Raw genomic sequence first — 21,312 nt, 5'->3', positions numbered from 1 at the left:
TTATTTTTAAATAATTGTGCTGATTTTTAAGACTCCTAACCAAGCCCCACAGTTTTAGATGTATACTTATGTCTACAGACTTCACATTGATTCTGTTTGTGTTATGAGTCATGCAGGGGAGGGGGGGGCAGGGTCATATCTTTCTTTTATGATAATTGATACAAAATATGATCACTAAGAAATGTTTTCCTACAGGTGAAGATGATGATGAGATTAAGATTGTAGTGAATACCGAACAAACAGACCTAGTGTGAGCGCATCAGATGAGAGCAGAGCACAGAGACTTGGACAATATATTGGACCTGGTAAACAAACATAATATTCCTACAAGAAGAGGGTTAACATGCGAGTGCTTAAAGGGACATGAAACCCAAATGTTTACTTCATTTAAAGGGACAGACAACACTAAAATTGTTATTGTTTAAAAAGATAGATAACGCCTTTATTACCATTCCCCAGCTTGCACAAAAAAACATTGTTATATTCATTTACTTTATAACCTTTTAACCTCTAAATTTCTGCATGTTTCTAAGGTCTCTAAAGACAGCCCCATGATCACATGCTTTTGTATATGCTTTTCACATCAGGGGGAAGCTAGTTCATGTGAGCCTATAGATAACATGTGCTGACCCCCGTGGATTCTAGCAACACAGCACTAATTGGCTAAAGGGACGTGAAACCCAATTTTTTCTTTTGTGATTCAGATAGAGCATGACAATTTTAAGCAACTTTCTAATTTACTCCTATTATCAATTTTTCTTCATTCTCTTGCTATCTTTATTTGAAAAAGAAGTCCAGACAGGCACTTGTTTATTGGTGGATGAATGTATCCACCAATCAGGCAAGAACAACCCAGGTTGTGCACCAAAATGGGCCGGCATCTAAACTTACATTCTTGCTTTTCAAATAAAGATACCAAGAGAAGAAGAACATTTGCTAATAGGAGTAAATTAGAAAGTTGCTTAAAATGCATGCTCTATCTGAATCACAAAAGAAAAATTTGGGTTCAGTGTCCTTTAAGTGCAAGGTCAGTAGATAAAGTCGTGATCAGGGGGCAGTCAGAAGATGCTTAGATACAAGGTAATCACAGAGGTAAAAAGTGTGCAAAACTGGGGAATGGGTAATAAGGGATTATATATCTTTTAAAACAATAACAGTTTTTGAGTTGACTGTCCCTTTAAAACTTTCTTGCTTCAGATAGAGCATTGTCATTGTAAACACCGGTTCTGATTCACCTTTAAGAATCACATTTACTTTGTTCTTTTGTGTATCATTTGTTGAAAAGTATTCCTAGATAGACTCATGAGCAGCAATTTACTGCACATATATGCCTCTTGTCATTAGCTCAACTGATGTGTTCAGCTTCAGCTAGCTCCCAGTAGTGCATTGCTGCACCTTCAACAAAGGGTAACAAGAGAATGACATTTGAAAATAGAAGTAAATTGGAAAGTTGTCTAAAATTGTATATTCTGTCTAAATCATGAAAGAAAATGTTTGTATTTCATGTCCCTTTAAGGAAATGACTTTGTCTTTTTACAGGTGAAGAAAATGGTGATAATATGTTAAGTGGTGCCCAAACAGAAGAAGAAGCGGCTTGTGTAAGGCGACATCTTATAGTTCCTGAGCAGAACATCTGTAACAATATCTGCAAAGGTGTGTTATATGTGAGGGATTTCTCATACAATCAAAAATATATAGGGGAAATTCATGTCAAAACTCTCAAAATACGGGCACTGCGATTTTCTAAATGATAATATAATAATATGCGCATGTAGTCACATCCACGAGACTTCCCCGGACACCTGTATTGTTGGCGAGAAATAATAATACATGCATGTCATTTTTACAACTTAGACCGCCGTATTCTATGGATTTTGATACTCAAAAAAACCCCCATCAGAACACACGAAAAACGTTCACAATCTGCTTGCTGAAGATTGTATCTAAAACAGAGCAAAAAGAGCCAAGATAGCAGCATATCTATATATCTACTAGACGTGCGTTCCTTGCTTTCTTTGCACAATTAATGCCAAATTTGTTCGCGAGTAGCTCTCTGCTGAGCCGAATTTCTTATGAAAGTGTAATACACAAAGTGTGTTGCACTCTAACAAAAATAAATTCGTCTCCGAAGAGATCCAAATGTCGCTAACCGCACCTGCAGCCATATTTGGCATTTATTGTACAAAGAAAACAACAAATGTTTGTCTTATACTACATGTGTTTTTACGGCACTGCTTCCTTCATCAGAGCACCCCAGCAACAATTAAATACAGATAGCTGTACAATAAAATTATTTACACTGACATTCAACAATTCCCTTAAATCAGGGTCACTTTTTTGGTCTCCTTATGTGAATGTCCTTTATAGAGTTGTGTGAAAACCATGCTTTCATGCATAGTTACTATACTGTCGCGGTCTGTTGCTGGATATCTTTTATTTTATTTTTTTTTTTATTTTTTTTAAAGGCAATAAAATTCACCTTTCACCACAAAGATTATATACAGCACCTTGCTAGACACATAAGTTATTGTGCAAATTGGGACAGGGTAGCTGCTATGCCCCATAAATAAATATTGAACAAGAATTCGCAACAGGCAGACCATGTAATTACCATCAATCTTTTATTGAAATGGAAATCCAAACAAACAGGTGATGTTTCAGGGATGTTTTTGTCAGTATATACCAGGGTTATAATACAATTTATTTTCTATTATTCTTTAAAATAACCTCCAATAAAAATATATATACGAAACAATTGAAATTAATATTTATTCCTAAATTCTTGAGATTAGTTAAATTTATAAACACATTGAAATATATTAAGTAGAGACTAGCTTATGAATCAAATTACACACATTTATTCCGTTACAATATTCGTATACAACAGATCATAAAAAAACTATACTTTAAAATTAACTTTACTCACAATGAATCACATTAAAATACCAGAATATGGACCGCTAACTTAGCAGTGTTTAGTTGAACAATATAACAAGATACTTCACACAAATCTTACTGGGTCTCAGTAGATTTAAGATAACTTTCAGACAAGTATAATTAAGCTACTTAGCCCACAAATGATTCTATATAACTCCAATTAAAAACACCAGAAGTTGTATATATTATTAATGCAAACAGCGAATTTATATGCCAATTTGTCTGACCTGAATTTACCTCTTATTTAGCTCCAATAAGGCAAGTTCTAAAATATATATATATCAATAACTGTAATTAATTTCTGATATTAAAATACAAAATTCTTTCTAAACATTAATATTTAATACCAGTATATTTACTACAATCTAACTAAAGCTTTAGAATATCTTTGATTTAAATATAAAAGTATGAAATAACCTATTATATGTTACCAGATAAAATTGAAGTTCACCTCATAAATTAAGAGAGGTATTTTTGCAATATGGATGAAAAGGTAGCCCAATTCTGCTTATAGTGACTGTGTCCCAAATAAGCAAAAAGGTAATCAGTCAAAAATTTAGCAAGCCAAATACCCCCTTCTTTCTCTTTGCATGAGGTTATATCATGTGATACACCCCACTCCCTTTTTATACTAATCATTGATGAACATGAATATACTCCACTTAAAATTTCTTAAAAATGCGTTTTAAAATAATTTTTTCTATGAAAAGATTTAAAAGGATTATAATACCTTCATCATGGACTCAATTACTTTCTCAGTTATCATCTTAATATCACATACATACCTTGAGATCAGCAATTAGATGTCATTACACATAATTATATCTATACTGGACTATTATCCCATATTAATATAAATATTGCATATCTGTACAACTCTGCTGAGTGTATAAAAACATATGATATTATTTACAGCACCAATTATACATATACACTTATTAGATGCCTGAAAAATATAAGAATATACTATCCATTTTGAAACAAGTTGATTAAACATTTAAAATAGGACAGTTACATATTCACTTTAGATTTAAAGGGTATCTTATGCATTATATATATATATATATATATATATAATATATATATATATATATGAACTGGGAGATGTGTCTATGTATTTGAGTATTTTAAATAGATTTGAAAATTATAGACAAATCATGTATATGACTTTCTAGGTATACATTTAATATATCTAAGAACTATGTAGATCATTTTGTTATCAAAAGTACATAGGTTAAGAAGATATTTTGAAATCTTGATTCTTAGGCTTTCAACTTCCCATATGTCTGTAGGTAACTTGAGTTCAGATTCTTTGTGTATTTAAAACTCAGCATGGAACAATTTAAAACTTAGACGATAAGGGCTATCTCCTCTGAGTATGTTTGTATATTCCATTATCAGTTCAGACTAAGCGACTGCTTTTTCAGATAAGGAAAAACCTCTGAGGGGCGCCTCATGTGCAGGATCATCAAGTGTATGTGTGAACACAATGTTGCATAAGCCAAATGGATACTCCGCATATTAGTTGAGCACACCAATGTGCTAGTAAGGTGCAGGCTGTAGAATTATCGGGTGTAACAGCTCACCCCCAGCTAGGATTTCGTATGCGCTGCAGTAGATATATAAAGAATAAAAAAGGCACTATATGTGCAGGTCAATCAAAATATGATTATATCTAATTTGCAAACGCTAAATGGGTACTCACATGCTGACCAAGCACACCAATGTGCTGGTAGGAGCAGGCTGGCAGATTTAAGACAGGTGTGTCAGCTCACCCCACAAAGGTTTTCCCAATAGACCAGATCCAAGTGTATGGGCGTACTGGTAATTGTACTCCAAAAAAAGGTGTAAATCGGTAACACAGGCAGGTAAGGTGTTTTCCACTCAAAGTTTTTTTTTATAAAAAGGGTATTTATTAAAAAAAAGTTTAAAAATAAAGTACAACAAGGGGTATTCAAATATCCCCCTGTACATGCAACGCGTTTCTCGGCTCTATAAGGCCATTTCCTCAGGCATAGTACTCACCTTACCAATATACCTGCTTTATATAGCTCTTACCTAGCACAAATGAACCATGTTCAGCCCTCTAAAGGGTGTGTTCTCTAATTAATTTGATGCACCTGCATATTCTAAGTCTACCTCTGTGGTTAGAAGACAATCAAGCTGTATTTGCTAGTGTGCACCATCCAAATGTGTATGAGGCCAGCAATCATAAAACCAATATAAAACTTGTTCCATCATAAGGTAGCATAAAAATACATATAAATTAAAATGTACATTTCACTTCATTATACATTTCAAAAGAAAAAATGATATACACATTTCACTTTATATTACTTTCCATCAGCATCATTATAAGTGATTTTCACAAGTAACCTGTTAACATAACATATATATATTATACTATAGTTATCTCACAACAATCTCCATTTCAATGTTAAATCTAATAAATTCCTCCATCCTCTCTTTCAATATACTATAATGCCATATTTGATCCGTATATAAGATCTAAATCCAAAATGGATGGGGGCGTGATTTCAATAAACAAAAGCTATATTAGTCCTAGCCATCTGTTTTTTATTGTTGACGGATCCCTAGCAGGCCTATCTACCCATCCTACCTTTATATCTCCGTTTGTATGAGTCAGTTAATTCCTTTTTCTTTTTTCAAAAATATGTGGTATATGTCTAATTATTTTGTAAAACATTCCGGATTAAGTGTGTATTGTTTGTAAACACTCCGGATTACAAACACTTCCGTATTTGAATTATGTTACCGCTTGCTTAGCCAATGTGTATTCCTCACTTGTGAGAGCAAATTTTCTGGGACCTATCATAACAGAGGTGTTTCCTTTCTTACTACCGCCCACGTCCATCATAATGCCTATGAGATGAATCTCTGTGTGCTTAGCCCCTTGATGTTGTCCTGTGATTGGTCTGCATATATTGTCGGTTTGATATGCAGATGGTGGGTCTACACTTAACCCTTGCATCACTGGCCCAGGTAACCGATTACTGTCGGTCACAACTAGGATCCAGATCTACATACTTGCTGCTACTCTATGTCTAATTTGAGATGTCCTGGCCTGTAATATGTACCTAGTCACAGCAAAAGGGGGGTCTGTGGGTCATCCTGAGATTTTACAGATTGTGAGTCCCTTTGTTCCTGATGTTCTGTAATCAGGAAAAAGGGGGGTTGGTCTATTTCGGTTATAGCCCACACAACTCATGTCAAGGGAGATCTTAGCTGACATCAAATATCACAATGTATTTGATACATATGTATTTAATGCTATTCACAGGTACCCTGACAGTTTAACCCTTAATCATGCATGATTATGGGCTAAACACCCGAAACGTTGCCTGTTGTTTGGATTTCCATGTTCCAAAAGATTGATGGTAATTACATGGTGCTATGGGATTCTTGTTCAATAAAATTCAACTATGGCATGACCCATATGGACGTGTCGTATCTTTTAAATTTCCATGAATATGTGTTTTAAGGTTATAGAGACTGTTTGCCTACATTTATTTTGCTATATCTTCCTGGCAAGCCACCCATCAGCTTAAATCTGTCCCATCCATATGCCCCAGCTGTGTCATTTTGAGGGGCTGTCCTAATATAGGATCTCATTCCTGTACCCCTAAGATACTCCTTTCAGATCCCATCATGTATATAAACAGACATCACTGCATTGCTGGTGCATGTAAATGAAAAGGAAGATACAGTTATGTCTGGTGACATTATTATGTTTTGTGATGAAGTTATGAAAGGCAGATACACCTCACTGCATGTGGTTTAAGGGCCCTCTTCCATAGCACATATGTTGTCTTCTGTACCACACAAAGGACCAATTTAGTTGAAAGCAGAAAGTATTCTCTTTCAAATGAGTGGCTGCATATTCCTCTATGATGCAGGGTATAACTAAACATCCCCTGCAGTACAGGAATATAGTTACTTTTTAGTGAAAAGGAGGGGTGAACCTAACCAGCCCCCTATCTTCTTTGTTTGATAGAGAGGAAGCCCCTCTTTTGAATGACTGGTTGTGTGATAACTGTGAGGCACCTATCTGACTGAAATAAAAATATATTAATGGAGAAAAAAAAGAAAGAATAGAACATATTACTTGAATATGAATATTAATATTATTATTTGTTTGTACAGATGACATTAAGACTGAAATTATACTAAATACTGAACAATCCAATGATCTGTGTATAAAGAGTGACCTAGATGCCCCAGTGCAAGAAGTGTGTGACGGCATCAGCATAGGTGAGCGTACGTATCCATCTTCTGTTACGAGTAGGGCTCTATTATAGTAATTATGGTAATTGAAAATGAAAGTCAATTTATTTTCTTAGTCCATTTAAAAAAGTGCTTAATAAAATTCTATATGCATTTTTTTTCCTTTTTTTTTTTTTTTGCAAAAAATAAGCTTTATTAGCATAGTGACTGATACAATATAACATCATTAAATAACATTTATATACCATGACTTATATAAGCAAGAGAGCTGCTAAAACTGTATTGGATTTCGGAGCCCCCTGTATAGATGTCATAAGTCCAGTGAGTCCACAATTACACAGCCGAGAGTTAGACTTACTTGTTTTTTTGTTCTTATATAGTTCCATGTCCCTTAAATAAGCTTGATCCTATTCCTTTTATACTTCAGTATTTGTATGAAGTGTTATGTAATAACTAGTCCTAAAGCCCGTTCACACGGGCCATTTTTTGCAGTACAGCGGTCCCACCTCTTGCGCTCTTCTCCCTCCCCCTCTCTTTTGCTCTCCCTCTCTCCCCCTCTCTTTTGCTCTCCCTCTCCCCCTCTCTTTTGAGCTTTCTCTCTCCCCCCTTCTCTTTTGATCTCTCTCTCTCTTTCTCTCTCTCTCCCTCTCTCTGTTGCGCTCTCTCCCCCCTCTCTTTTACGTTCTCTCTCCCCCCTCTCTTTTGAGCTCTCTCCCCATCTCTTTTGAGCTCTCTCCCCATCTCTTTTGAGCTCTCTCCCCATCCTCTTTTGAGCTCTCTCCCCCCTCTCTTTTGCGCTCTCTCCTTTCCCCCCTCTCTTTTGCGCTCTCTCTCTCCGCCCCTCTCTATTTGCGCTCTCTCTCTCCCCCCCTCTCTTTTGCGCTCTCTCTCCAACTCTCTTTTGCGCTCCTCTCTCCCCCCTGACTTTTGCGCCTCTCTCTCTCCTCCCCCCTCTGTTGCGCTCTCTCTTCCCCTCTCTTTTGCTCGAGCTCTCCCCCTCTCTTTTGCTCTCCCTCTCCCCCTCTCTTTTGAGCTTTCTCTCTCCCCCCTCTCTTTTGATCTCTCTCTCTCTTTCTCTCTCTCTCCCTCTCTCTGTTGCGCTCTCTCCCCCTCTCTTCTTACGATTCTCTCTCCCCCCCCTCTCTTTTGAGCTCTCTCCCCATCTCTTTTGAGCTCTCTCCCCATCTCTTTTGAGCTCTCTCCCCATCTCTTTTGAGCCTCTCTCCCCATCTCTTTTGAGCTCTCTCCCCCCCTCTCTTTTGCGCTCTCTCTTTCCCCCCTCTCTTTTGCGCCTCTCTCTCTCCGCCCCCTCTCTTTTGCGCTCTCTCTCTCCCCCCTCTCTTTTGCGCTCTCTCTCCACCTCTCTTTTGCGCTCTCTTCCCCCCTGACTTTTGCGCTCTCTCTCTCTCCCCCCCTCTGTTGCGCTCTCTCTTCCCCCTCTCTTTGCGCTCTCTCTTCCCCCCTCTCTTTTGCGCTCTCTCTTCCCCCCCTCTCTTTTGCGCTCTCTCCCCCTCTCTTTTGCTGTCTCTCTCCCCCTCTCTTTTGCTGTCTCTCTCCCCTCTCTTTTGCTGTCTCTATCCCCTCTCTCTTTTGCTGTCTCTATCCCCCCTCTCTTTTGCTGTCTCTATCCCCCCTCTTTTGCTGTCTCTATCCCCCCTTTCTTTTGCTGTCTCTCCCCCCCCTCTCTTTTGCTGTCTCTCTCCCCCTCTCTCTTTTGCTGTCTCTCTCCCCCCTCTCTTTTGCGCTCTCTCCCCCCCCTCTCTTTTGCGCTCTTCCCCCCTCTCTTTTGCTCCTTCTCTCTCCCCCCTCTTTTGCGCTCTCTCTCTCCCCCCTCTCTTTTGCGCTCTTCCCTCCTATCTTTTGCGCTCTCTCCCCCTCTTTTGCTGTCTCTCTCCCCCTCTCTTTTGCTGTCTCTCTCCCCTCTCTTTTGCTGTCTCTCTCCCCCTCTCTCTTTTGCTGTCTCTCTCCCCCTCTCTCTTTTGCTGTCTCTCTCCCCCCTCTCTCTTTTGCTGTCTCTCTCCCCCTCTCTCTTTTGCTGTCTCTCTCCCCCCTCTCTCTTTTGCTGTCTCTCTCCCCCCTCTCTCTTTTGCTGTCCTCTCCCCCTCTTCTCTTTGGCTGTCTCTCTCCCCCCTCTCTTTCGCTGTCTCTCTCCCCTTCTCTCTTTTGCTGTCTCTCTCCCCCGTCTTTTGCTGTCTCTCTCCCCCGTCTTTTGCTGTCTCTCTCCCCCTCTCTCTATCTCTCTCCCATCTTCCATCTATTGCGCGACCGCGACCGGCCACGCCCCCTTCACGCCCCGCCACGCCCCCAGTCACGCCCACTTCTACCGCAGCGCAGATCTTCAGCTAGGGACTCAAAGGCCAGGTGTGTTTTTCCTCGTGCTGTCTCTACTGCGCATGACAGCTTCGGACAAACACACTTGGCCTTTTATTATATAGGATGTTAAACATTAATAAACAAAAACAAATGTCTGTGTCTCTACTAATGATTCAGATAGAACATATGATTTTAAACAACTTTCCAATTGTTTTGTTCTCTTGTTATCCTTTGTTTAAAACAATCCCTAAGTAGGCTAAGGATCTGCTGATTGGTGGCTGCACATATATTCCTCATGTTATTGGCTCACCCCAATGGCATTCATCTAGGTCCCAGTAGTATATTGCTGCTTTTCAACACAGGATACTAAGAGAATGAAGCTAATTAGATAATAAAAGTAAATTTGAAAGTTGTTTAAAATTATATTCTCTATCTGAATCATGAAAGAAAAAATGTGTGTGTTATGTCCCTTTAAAGGGACATGAAACACTGAATAAATACTAGATAAAGTGATGTGTTCAAAGGAACAGTTAGCCTAAGAATAATATTCAGATATATTTTTTATTTACAAAATACATTCAGTTGTTTATATATTGAAAAAATGTGTAAAGTTTTAGTGTCTGTAAAGTAATGGGAGCTACCATGTTGTAACATAGGTTTTCCTCTCTGCTTGAGACCAATCAGTTTATAAATGGGTCACTAGAGTAGATATCAATGACCAATTGTGTAGAATATAGCAGTGCTAAATAGGATGTCTGCACTTTTAACAGGGAACTGGTAACCCCTCAATTTTTATAATTAAACTGACAAGTGAGTCTATTGCATACAACCTGATATGTGCAATAAGTTAACTAATTATATATTGTGCAAGCTGCTGATTGGTGCCTGCACACATTTGTCTCTTGTGATTGGCTAACTAGATGTGTTCAGCTAGCTGCCAGGAGTGCAATGCTGTTCCTTCAGCAAAGGATAACAAGAGAATGAAGCATAAAATAACATAAACATAAAATTGTATGTTCTACCCGAATCATGAATTAAAATTTTGGAGTTTCCTGTCCCTTTAAATATTTTATATTACAATCTTAAAGTTTCATGTCTCTTAAATTAATTTCCAACAGATGGATCACTTAACCAGGAAGACGAAATCCTGGACGTTTATTCATCGCAAAGGACAAGAGGCGCTAACAACAGTTATAATACACAGCACAGTCAAAGAGAAGTATCTAATTACTCATTTGTAGAACCGATATTATGTGCTGGAGACAATTTTGAATCCATATTTGCTTCTTCTTCACAGGAGCAACAATTATGTTTAAACAATAATTTTGATAATGAAAGTGACGATGTGCTATTTCATTCCATAAATTTTAAAAATGAAGACTTGGCAGACTGTGCCAAACAAATTAATAAAAATGTAGCTTGTGAATCTTACCGAGAATTGACGACTGAAGAGAAGCAATACATTTGTCAAAAATGTGGGAAGGGTTTCTCCCAGAACTCGCAAAAGATCACGGTTCTCCAAACACGGTGTTTGCCAGGAATGTGCAAAAGTTTCCTCTGCCAGATCAAATCTGGTTACAAAACAAATAACTCATACGGGGCGGACAACGCCATCTTTATCAGAAATTTGGTAAAGGCTTTTCCTTCAAGTCACACCAAGGAATTCATACAGGGGAGAAAACATTTGTTTGTAGAGAGTGTGGAAAAGGTTTCTCTGCAGGTCTTCCATGCTAAAACATCAGCAGGTCCATAGAGAAATAACCGATATGGTTCTGAGGTTTTGGCTTCTACAGGAGAAAAAACATATGTTTGTCATGTATGCGGAAAAGACTTTCCTCACATAGTCGGTGTTGATCACTCATCATAGAACTCATACAGGAGAAAGGCCATTTACCTGCAACAGTGCGGCAGAGCTTTCGCCCAAAGCGGTAGCTTGGTACGGCATCAAATCGTTCATACAGGAGCAAAGCCGTATGTTTGCCAGAAATGTGGAAAAGCCTACACTCGGAGGACATATTTGATGATGCACCAAAAAAAAACCATGTATGGGTTTTGGTGCAATGAATCGGTTGCACTCTGGTGTGACAGTTAAAAGTGTGTTGTTTTTTTTTTTGTTTTTTTTTTTTGGGGGGGGGGGGGTTATTTACAAATATAATACACAGGGTGTTCAAATGACTAATGCATTTTTGTATTAAAAATAACCTGTATGTGTATTCTATAATTAGTGTTATCTCTTTATTACATTAGTATTAACAACAAATTAACTTAATTTTTCTCCTATTTCATGATCACTTAAAAACGTTAACTTTTAACCCAAAAAGTGTTTTAAAAATAAATAAATGTTTCCAAAGCACATGCTTGGTACAGAACCAAATTGTTTATACAGGAACAAAGCTATACACTTTCTAGAAAGGTATAAAAAAACCATATTCTGGGTGACAGTTGAAAGGGAAATTCCTTTATTGTTCGTGAAAAAAAATGTTTACACCAAGGTTGTTCACATTACTGACGCGTTTCACACACAGATCATAATTATAGAATACACATACAATTTATTTCATTTAAAGAGATATGATCAGGTAATTAAGTTTAGTCTCCTTTAATTTCATGAAAATGCCAAAAACATTAACCCTTAAAGGGACTGTTGACACATTGAGATTGTAATGTAATATAATATGCTAATTATTCATAGTAAAAAAAATAATAAAAAATGCAATATTCTTTCATTATTTAATTTTTCCCCTTTTCCTATAATTTAAAAAGTTATGGATTTTCCGGTCCAGAAAACTGAAACATTGGCAGGCTTCAAAAGCCTAACACTGCCACATAACTGTCCATAATTTACAGTTTGTTAACTTATCTTTTCTGCTGAACCAAACAATAGTTTTTTTTGTTAACACAATGACAGTAGCAAGTATTGTTGTCTCCAGACAAGTCCTGATTGACTCCACCCAATAAGGAAAGTGGTGGTGGAGTTTAACCACTGGAAAACAAATGCAGCAGACAAGGTGTTAATCTGTTGTAATAACATTCAGACTCTGCTGCTATATTAATCTCCTAAAAGACTGCAGAAAAAATGTAGTAATTACAAGGTGTATACTGCCCCTTTACACCAAAAATTGTTTCAAAAAGTATCACATTCTCAAAGAGGAAACACTTCTTTATTGGATTTTGTCTTTAGCGCAGATAGACGTTTGGCTGGCAAGGTAGAGCATTTATTCATATATTAAGTAGCCTATTAAATTCAACATGTAACTCCTTTTAAAATGTCTAATTATGCAAAGAAAAATAAACTTGCAGTGTACTTTTATTTCTTGTTTGCCTGTTTTTTTGTTTTAGTTATTTGAATTTGTTGTAATTGAGAGCATATATAACATATACTCAAATGGTATGTCCCTGTACTGCAAACATTACAAACAAAATTGCCCCAGACTAATATTTAAAAAAAACAAAACTTAAAGTGATTGTAAACTTTAATTAATTAAAGGCCAGTATTAAATAATACTCTTAAAAACAGGGGCACTTTAATTACTTTAATTAATTAAAGGCCAGTATTAAATAATACTCTTAAAAACAGGGGCACTTTAATTCATTAAAGTTTACAAAAACGCTTATTTTTTAAAATATTTACCTTTTGCTATATGGTAACCTTAACACCGTTCCTCCGGCAGTAGATCCTCCTTTCTTTAGATCAACGATGATGAATTTGGCTTCCTCCAATCGTTGCGTGCCCCCTTTGGCGTCCAGCTCGTGGGGCAACGTGACGATTGGAGAAAACCAATAACGCAATCGTAAGTATTTTTAAAAAATAAGCGTCCAAAACAAAATGACCACAATTGCCGGTACCTTCTATTATTATGTAATATTATTATTCATTATTTATAAAGCGCCAACAGATTCCGCAGCGCTGTCCATGAGTACAAAGATATAAGTACAACGGTGAAACAACACAATATAAGACAGCATTTTACAGACAAATACAGGTGGAATTGAGGGCCATATTCCCGTGGGAATTTACAATCTATCTGCTGTTCACCTCTCCAGAGTTGTTTTCTTTAGGTGTCATCTTGTTTACCCATCCACCAGAAATCACCAAAACACACATTTTTAGTGCAACTTTTTCTTGGGGCCACAAAATCTATGGCACACTTTCTTACTTCTGCTATTTCCCAGGGGCCTCAAAAAGTAGTGCAGAGGGCCACCTGTGGCTCATAACCAGCCAGTTGGTCATCCCTGTTAGAGCGTTTTATTATTCTACCATTGTTAGTATATAACCGTGTGTTCAACCTCTGCAAAGGGGTTAAACACATAGTTAAAGTCAGACGCAGAGCGACAATGAACTGCTGGGAGCTAGCTGAACACATCTGGTGAGCCAATAACAACAGACAAGTGTGTTAGCCACCAATCACCAGTTAGCTCCCTGTAGGGTAGGATGTGTACATATACTTTTTCAACAAAGGATACCAAAACAACAAAGTAAAGTTGGAAATAGAAGTTAATGTAATAGAATCTTAAAAAAATATGCTCTATCTGAGTCATGCAAGTTTAATTTCTACTTTCCTATCACTTTACACTGCAAAAAAGAGGTTAAAGGTATTAGATAACGTCAGAGCAGAAATGCACTACTGGGAGCTATGGTGAGCCAATCACAAGAGGATTATGCACATATCTACCAATCACCAGCTAGCACCCTCTTGTGTATTGCTGATCGTACACTTATACACACACAGTTTGGGGCTGCATTTCTGCAAATGGAGTTGAGTATTTGGTCAGAATTAATGGTCTCCTCAATGCTGAGAAGTACAGGCAGATACTTATCCATCATGCAATACCATCAGGGAGGCATCTGATTGGCCCTAAATGTATTCTGCAGCATGACAATGACGCCAAACATACAGCCATAGTCATTAAAAACTTTAGCTTAAAAAAGAACAAGGAGTTCTGGAAGTGATGGTACGGTATGGTTTGGCTATCTGCTATATGTAGATGGGTGTCTTTTGGTAAGTATGTTTTTTATTTCTTAAGACACCTCAGCTATGGTTTGGCACTTTATGCATTTATATAAAGTTCTAAATATATGTATTGTACTTATATTTGCCATGAGTCAGGTTCATGTATTTCCCTCTGCAGACTGTCAGTTTCATATTTGGGGAATATAAACATTTTTAAAAAAAATAAATTTATTTCTTACCTGGGGTTTAGTCTTTTTTTCAATTGACTATTTCTTACAAATTGCGGGCGGTATTAGGCCCGCGGGTGCGTCAAATGCTTAACTTTATTGTGTCATTTTTGGCGCGAAAAAGTACATCTATGACGCAAGTTCGTCACTTCCAGCGTCATACGTGACGCCGAGACCTTTCACACTGTTGCGTCATTAGTGACGCGAGTGTGTCATTTCTGGTTATTTTTTCATTATTTCAATACCCCATTGATGTTTGCCTGTTGCTTTTTTCTATCAGAGGGCTATGCTATTTGCATTTTTTCCCATTCCTGAAACTGTCATATAAGGAAATAGATAATTTTGCTTTATATGTTGTTTTTTCTCTTACATTTTGCAAGATGTCCCAATCTGATCCTGCCTCAGAAGTTTCTGCTGGAACATTGCTGCCTGACATCGGTTCTTACAAAGCTAAGTGCATTTGTTGTAAAATTGTAGAAATTATCTCGCCGAATGTCATTTGTAATAGTTGTCATGATAAACTTTTTCATGCAGATAGTGTTTCCATCAGTAATAGTACATTGCCGGTTGCAGTTCCCTCAACTTCTAATGTACATGATATACCTGTAAATTTTAAAGAATTTGTTTCTGATTCTATTCTGAAGGCTTTGTCTGCATTTCCACCTTCAAATAAACGTAAAAGGTCTTTTAAAACTTCTCATTTAGTTGATGAAATTTCAAATGACCAACAACATAATAATTTATCCTCTTCTGATGAGGATCTATATGATTCAGAAGATCTTTCCTCAGACATTGACACTGACAAATCTTATTTATTTAAAATTGAGTATATGCGTTCTTTATTAAAAGAAGTGTTAATTACTTTGGATATTGAGGTAACCAGTCCTCTTGATGTTCAGTCTAATAAACGTTTAAATGCTGTTTTTAAACCTCCTGTGGTTTCTCCAGGGGTTTTTCCTATTCCTGAGGCTATTTCTGATATGATTTCTAAGGAATGGAATAAGCCAGGTACTTCTTTTATTCCTTCTTCAAGGTTTAAAAAATTGTATCCTTTACCAGCAAAATCTAGAGAGTTTTGGGAAAAGATCCCCAAAGTTGATGGGGCTATTTCTACTCTTGCTAAACGTACCACTATTCCTATGGAAGATAGTACTTCCTTTAAGGATCCTTTAGATAGGAAGCTTGAATCTTATCTAAGGAAGGCCTATTTATATTCAGGTCATCTTCTAAGACCTGCAATTTCTTTGGCCGATGTTGCGACTGCATCAACTTTCTGGTTGGAGAATTTAGCGCAACAGGAATTGGATTCTGACTTATCTAGCATTAGTCGCTTACTGCAATATGCTAATCATTTTATTTGTGATGCTATTTTTGATTTTATCAAAATTGATGTTAGATCCATATCTTTAGCTATTTTAGCTAGAAGAGCTTTGTGGCTTAAATCCTGGAATGCTGATATGACATCTAAATCTAGATTACTATCTCTTTCTTTCCAAGGTAATAATTTATTTGGTTCTCAGTTGGATTCTATTATTTCAACTGTTACTGGGGGAAAGGGAGTTTTTCTGCCTCAGGATAAAAAACCTAAGGGTAAATCTAAGGCTTCTAATCGTTTTCGTTCCTTTCGTCAGAATAAGGAACAAAAACCCAATCCTCCCCCCAAGGAATCTGCTTCCAATTGGAAGCCTTCCTCAAATTGGAATAAATCCAAGCCTTTTAGGAAACCAAAGTCAGCCCCTAAGTCCACATGAAGGTGCGGCCCTGATTCCAGCTCAGCTGGTAGGGGGTAGATTAAGGTTTTTCAAGGATGTTTGGATAAAATCTGTCCAAAATCAATGGATTCAGAGCATTGTCTCTCAAGGGTATCGAATAGGATTCAGAGAGAAGATTTTTTCTCTCACGTATCCCAGTAAATCCAGTAAAAGCTCAGGCTTTCCTGAAGTGTGTTTCAGACCTGGAGTCTTCAGGGGTAATCATGCCAGTTCCTCTTCTGGAACAAGGTTTGGGGTTTTATTCAAATCTATTCATTGTCCCAAAGAAGGAAAATTTATTCAGACCAGTTCTGGATCTGAAAATTTTGAATCGTTATGTAAGAGTACCAACTTTCAAGATGGTGACTATAAGGACTATTCTGCCTTTTGTTCAGCAAGGACATTATATGTCCACAATAGACTTGCAGGATGCATACCTTCATATTCCGATTCATCCCAGAACATTATCAGTTTCTGAGATTCTCTTTTCTAGACAAGCATTACCAATTTGTTGCTCTTCCATTTGGCCTAGCAACAGCTCCAAGAATCTTTTCAAAGGTTCTGGGTGCCCTACTCTCTGTAATCAGAGAACAAGGTTTTGCGGTGTTTCCTTATTTGGACGATATCTTGGTACTAGCTCAGTCTTTACGTTCTGCAGAATCTCACATGAATCAACTAGTGTTGTTTCTTCGGAAACATGGTTGGAAGATCAATTTACCAAAAAGTTTCTTGATTCCTCAGACAAGGATTACCTTTTTAGGCTTTCAGATAGATTCAGTGTCCATGACTCTGTCTCTAACAGACAAGAGACGTTTAAAATTGGTTGCAGCCTGCCGGCACCTTCAGTCTCAGTCATTCCCTTCAGTGGTTATGTGCAGGGAAGTTTTAGGTCTCATGACTGCAGCATCGGACGCGATCCCCTTTGCTCGTTTTCACATGAGACCTCTACAGCTTTGTATGCTGAAACAATGGTGCAGGGATTATACAAAGATATCACAATTAATATCCTTAAAGGGACATGAAACACAAATTTTTTCTTTCATGATTTAGAAAGAGCATACAATTATAAACAACTTTCTAATTTACTTCTATTATCTATTTTTCTTCATTCTCTTGATATGCTTTGCTGAAAAGCATATCTAGATATGCTTAGTAGCTGCTGATTGGTAGCTGCACATAGATGCCTCCTGTGATTGGCTCACTGTGTGCATTGCTATTTCTTCATTAAAGTATATCTAAAGAATAAAGCAAATTAGGTAATAGAAGTAAATTGGAATGTTGTTTAAAATTATATTCTCTACCTTAATCATGAAAGAAAATGTTTGGGTATAGTGTCCCTTTAAATCCCAATGTACGACACTCTCTGACATGGTGGATAGATCACCATCATTTAGTTCAAGGGGCTTCTTTTGTTCGGCCAACCTGGACTGTGATCACAACAGATGCGAGTCTTTCAGGTTGGGGAGCTGTTTGGGGATCTCTGACAGCACAAGGGGTTTGGAAATCTCAAGAGGCGAGATTACCAATAAATATTTTAGAACTCCGTGCATTTCTCAGAGCTCTTCAGTTTTGGCCTCTGTTAAAGAAAGAACCGTTCATTTGTTTTCAGAAAGACAATATCACAACAGTGGCATATGTCAATCATCAGGGTGGGACTCACAGTCCCCAAGCTATGAAAGAAGTATCTCGGATACTTGCTTGGGCGGAATCCAGCTGCTGTCTAAACTCTGTGGTGCATATCCCAGGTGTAGACAATTGGGAGGCGGATTATCTCAGCCGCCAGACTTTACATCCAGGGGATTGGTCTCTCCATCCAGATGTTTTTTCTCAGATTGTTCAGATGTGGGGTCTTCCAGTGATAGATCTCATGGCCTCTCATCTAAACAAGAAACTTCCCAGATACCTGTCCAGGTCCAGGGATGTTCAGGCGGAAGCAGTGGATGCGCTGACACTTCCTTGGTGTTATCATCCTGCTTACATTTTCCCGCCTCTACTTCTCCTTCCAAGAGTGATTTCCAAAATCATCATGGAACAATCATTTGTGTTGCTGGTGGCGCCAGCATGGCCACACAGGTTTTGGTATGCGGATCTGGTTCGAATGTCCAGTTGCCCGCCTTGCCCACTTCCGTTACGGCCAGACCTACTATCTCAAGGTCCGTTTTTCCATCAGGATCTCAAATCATTAAATTTGAAGGTATGGAAATTGAACGCTTAGTACTAAGTCATAGAGGTTTCTCTGACTCAGTGATTAATACTATGTTACAAGCTCGTAAATCTGTCTCTAGAAAGATTTATTATAGAGTTTGGAAGACTTACATTTCATGGTGTTCTTCTCATAAATTTTCTTGGCATTCTTTTAGAATTCCTAGAATTTTACAGTTTCTTCAGGATGGTTTGGATAAGGGTTTGTCTGCAAATTCCTTGAAAGGACAAATCTCCGCTCTTTCTGTTTTATTTCACAGAAAGATTGCTATACTTCCTGATATACACTATTTTGTACAGGCTTTAGTTCATATTATGCCTGTCATTAAATCAATTTCTCCTCCTTGGAGTCTTAATTTGGTTCTGAAGGCTTTACAGGCTCCTCCATTTGAGCCTATGCAATCTTTGGACATTAAACTACTTTCTTGGAAAGTGTTGTTCCTTTTGGCTATCTCTTCTGCTAGAAGAGTTTCTGAGCTATCTGCTCTTCCTTGTGAATCTCCTTTTCTGATTTTTCTTCAGGATAAGGCGGTTTTGCAGACTTCATTTGAATTTTTACCTAAGGTTGTGAATTCTTACAACATTAGTAGAGAAATTGTTGTCCCTTCCTTGTGTCCTAATCCTAAGAATCCTTTGGAAAGATCCTTACATTCTTTGGATGTGGTGAGAGCTTTGAAATATTATGTTGAAGCTACTAAAGATTTCAGGAAGACTTCTAGTCTATTTGTTTTATTTTCTGGTCCTAGGAAAGGTCAGAAGGCCTCTGCTATTTCCTTGGCCTCTTGGTTAAAGCTTTTGATTCATCAAGCTTATTTGGAGTCGGGTCAAGCCCCGCCTCAGAGAATTACAGCTCATTCTACTAGATCAGTCTCCACTTCGTGGGCTTTTTAGAATGAAGCTTCAGTTGATCAGATTTGCAAATCAGCAACTTGGTCCTCTTTGCATACATTTACTAAATTCTACCGTTTGAAGCAGTTTTTGGTAGAAAAGTTCTTCAGGCAGCTGTTTCAGTTTGATTCTTCTGCTTTTGTTTTAAGTTTTTTTCTTTCAAAAATGAAAATAAACTTATTTTTTTGGGTTGTGGACTAATTTTTTTAGCAGAATATGGCTATTTTTATTTTATTCCCTCCCTCTCTAGTGACTCTTGAGTGGAGATCCACATCTTGGGTATTGATATCCCATATGTTACTAGCTCATGGACTCTTGCCAATTACACGAAAGAAAACATAATTTATGTAAGAACTTACCTGATAAATTTTCATATTGGCAAGAGTCCATCAGGCCCACCCCTTTTTATGGTGGTTATGATTTTTTGTATAAAGCACAATTATTTCCAAATTTCCTTTGTTGATGCTTTCTACTCCTTTCTTTATCACCCCACTGCTTGGCTATTCGTTAAACTGAATTGTGGGTGTGGTGAGGGGTGTATTTATAGGCATTTTGAGGTTTGGGAAACTTTACCCCTCCTGGTAGGATTGTATATCCCATATGTCACTAGCTCATGGACTCTTGCCAATATGAAAGAAATTAATTTATCAGGTACGTTCTTACATAAATTATGTTTTTCACACTTATAAACACACTCTTCTATCTATAAACACATATAAGTGTGGTAATAAATGTGTGCATAGATGTATGGTAATAAATATGTTTAGATAAATGTGTTTGTGTTTAGAAATGTGTTGTTAAATATGTGTATAGATAGATGTGTGTGTATAAGTATAGTAATATATGTGTTTATAGATACACAGTCACACTCATCTATCTATACACACATACTGTATAAGTGTGGTAATATATGTGTATAGATGTATGGTAATAAATATGTCTAGATAAATGTGTTTATGTTTAGAACTTTGTTAATAAATATGTGTGTGTTTATACGTATGGTAATATATGTTTATAGATCTATGAGTTTGTGTAAAAGTGTGGTTATACATGTGTGTGGTAATATATGTATGTATAAAAGAATGTGTATGTGTAGTAATAGTATATGTATAGATTGGAGTGTATAAGGTGTGTGAGAATTGATGTGTGTATAGGAGTGTGTGTGTCGTGAGTATAGATGTATAAATATATAAGGTGTGTGTGTATATAAGGGAATTTATATGTGTATAGGGGAGTGAGTGTGTATAGATGTATAAATATATAAGGTGTGTGTGTATATAAGGGAATTTGTATATGTATAGGGGAGTGAGTGTGTATAGATGTATAAATATATAAGGTGTGTGTGTATATAAGGGAATATATATATATATATATATATATATATATGATGTGTGAGAATTGATATGTGTGTGTAGATGTATAAATATATAAGGTGTGTGTGTATATAAGGGACTTTATATGTGTATAGGGGAGTGTGTATAAATATATAAATATATAGGTGTGTGTGTGTATATAAGGGAATTTATATGTATATAGGGGAGTGGGTGTGTATAGATGTATTAATATATAAGGTGTGTGTATATAAGGGAATTTATATGTGTATAGGGGAGTGTGTGTATAGATGTATAAATATATAAGATGTTTGTGTATATATATATATATATATATATATATATAAAAGGGAATGTATATGTGTATAGGGGAGTGAGTGTGTATAGATGTATACATATATAAGGTGTGTGTGTGTGTATATATATATATATATATAAATAAGGGAATTTATATGTGTATAGGGGA

At 37.1% G+C, this 21,312-nt stretch overlaps 1 protein-coding gene across 2 annotated transcripts; it reads left to right on the top strand.

The window, feature by feature from the left end:
- The first annotated feature begins 1,544 nt into the window (after window positions 1–1,544).
- LOC128636101 (uncharacterized) lies at window positions 1,545–11,613 on the top strand. 2 transcript variants are annotated; one of them, XM_053689167.1, is made up of 3 exons: window positions 1,545–1,653; window positions 7,102–7,209; window positions 10,614–11,613. In XM_053689167.1, the coding sequence occupies exons 1-3, from the start codon at window positions 1,560–1,562 to the stop codon at window positions 11,246–11,248; spliced, it is 837 nt and encodes a 278-aa protein (XP_053545142.1). In that variant the 5' UTR covers window positions 1,545–1,559; the 3' UTR covers window positions 11,249–11,613. The 2 variants fall into 2 exon arrangements, with proteins under 2 accessions (XP_053545142.1, XP_053545141.1); XM_053689166.1 differs by having other exon boundaries at window positions 7,102–7,215.
- The last annotated feature ends 9,699 nt before the right edge of the window (window positions 11,614–21,312 follow it).

The sequence above is a fragment of the Bombina bombina genome, chromosome 7 (genome assembly GCF_027579735.1).
Source record: "Bombina bombina isolate aBomBom1 chromosome 7, aBomBom1.pri, whole genome shotgun sequence".
Lineage (NCBI taxonomy): Eukaryota > Metazoa > Chordata > Amphibia > Anura > Bombinatoridae > Bombina > Bombina bombina.
The sequence above is the reverse complement of the archived record's forward strand: the minus strand, read 5'-3'. Positions and strand labels throughout refer to the sequence as shown.

Coding starts and splice junctions, on each gene's coding strand:
- LOC128636101 (XM_053689166.1), top strand. CDS start 1,560: ATGTTAAGTGGTGCCCAAACAGAAGAAGAAGCGGCTTGTGTAAGGCGA. Junction 1,654..7,101: donor CTGTAACAATATCTGCAAAG/GTGTGTTATATG, acceptor TTGTTTGTACAG/ATGACATTAAGACTGAAATT. Junction 7,216..10,613: donor CGGCATCAGCATAGGTGAGC/GTACGTATCCAT, acceptor AATTTCCAACAG/ATGGATCACTTAACCAGGAA.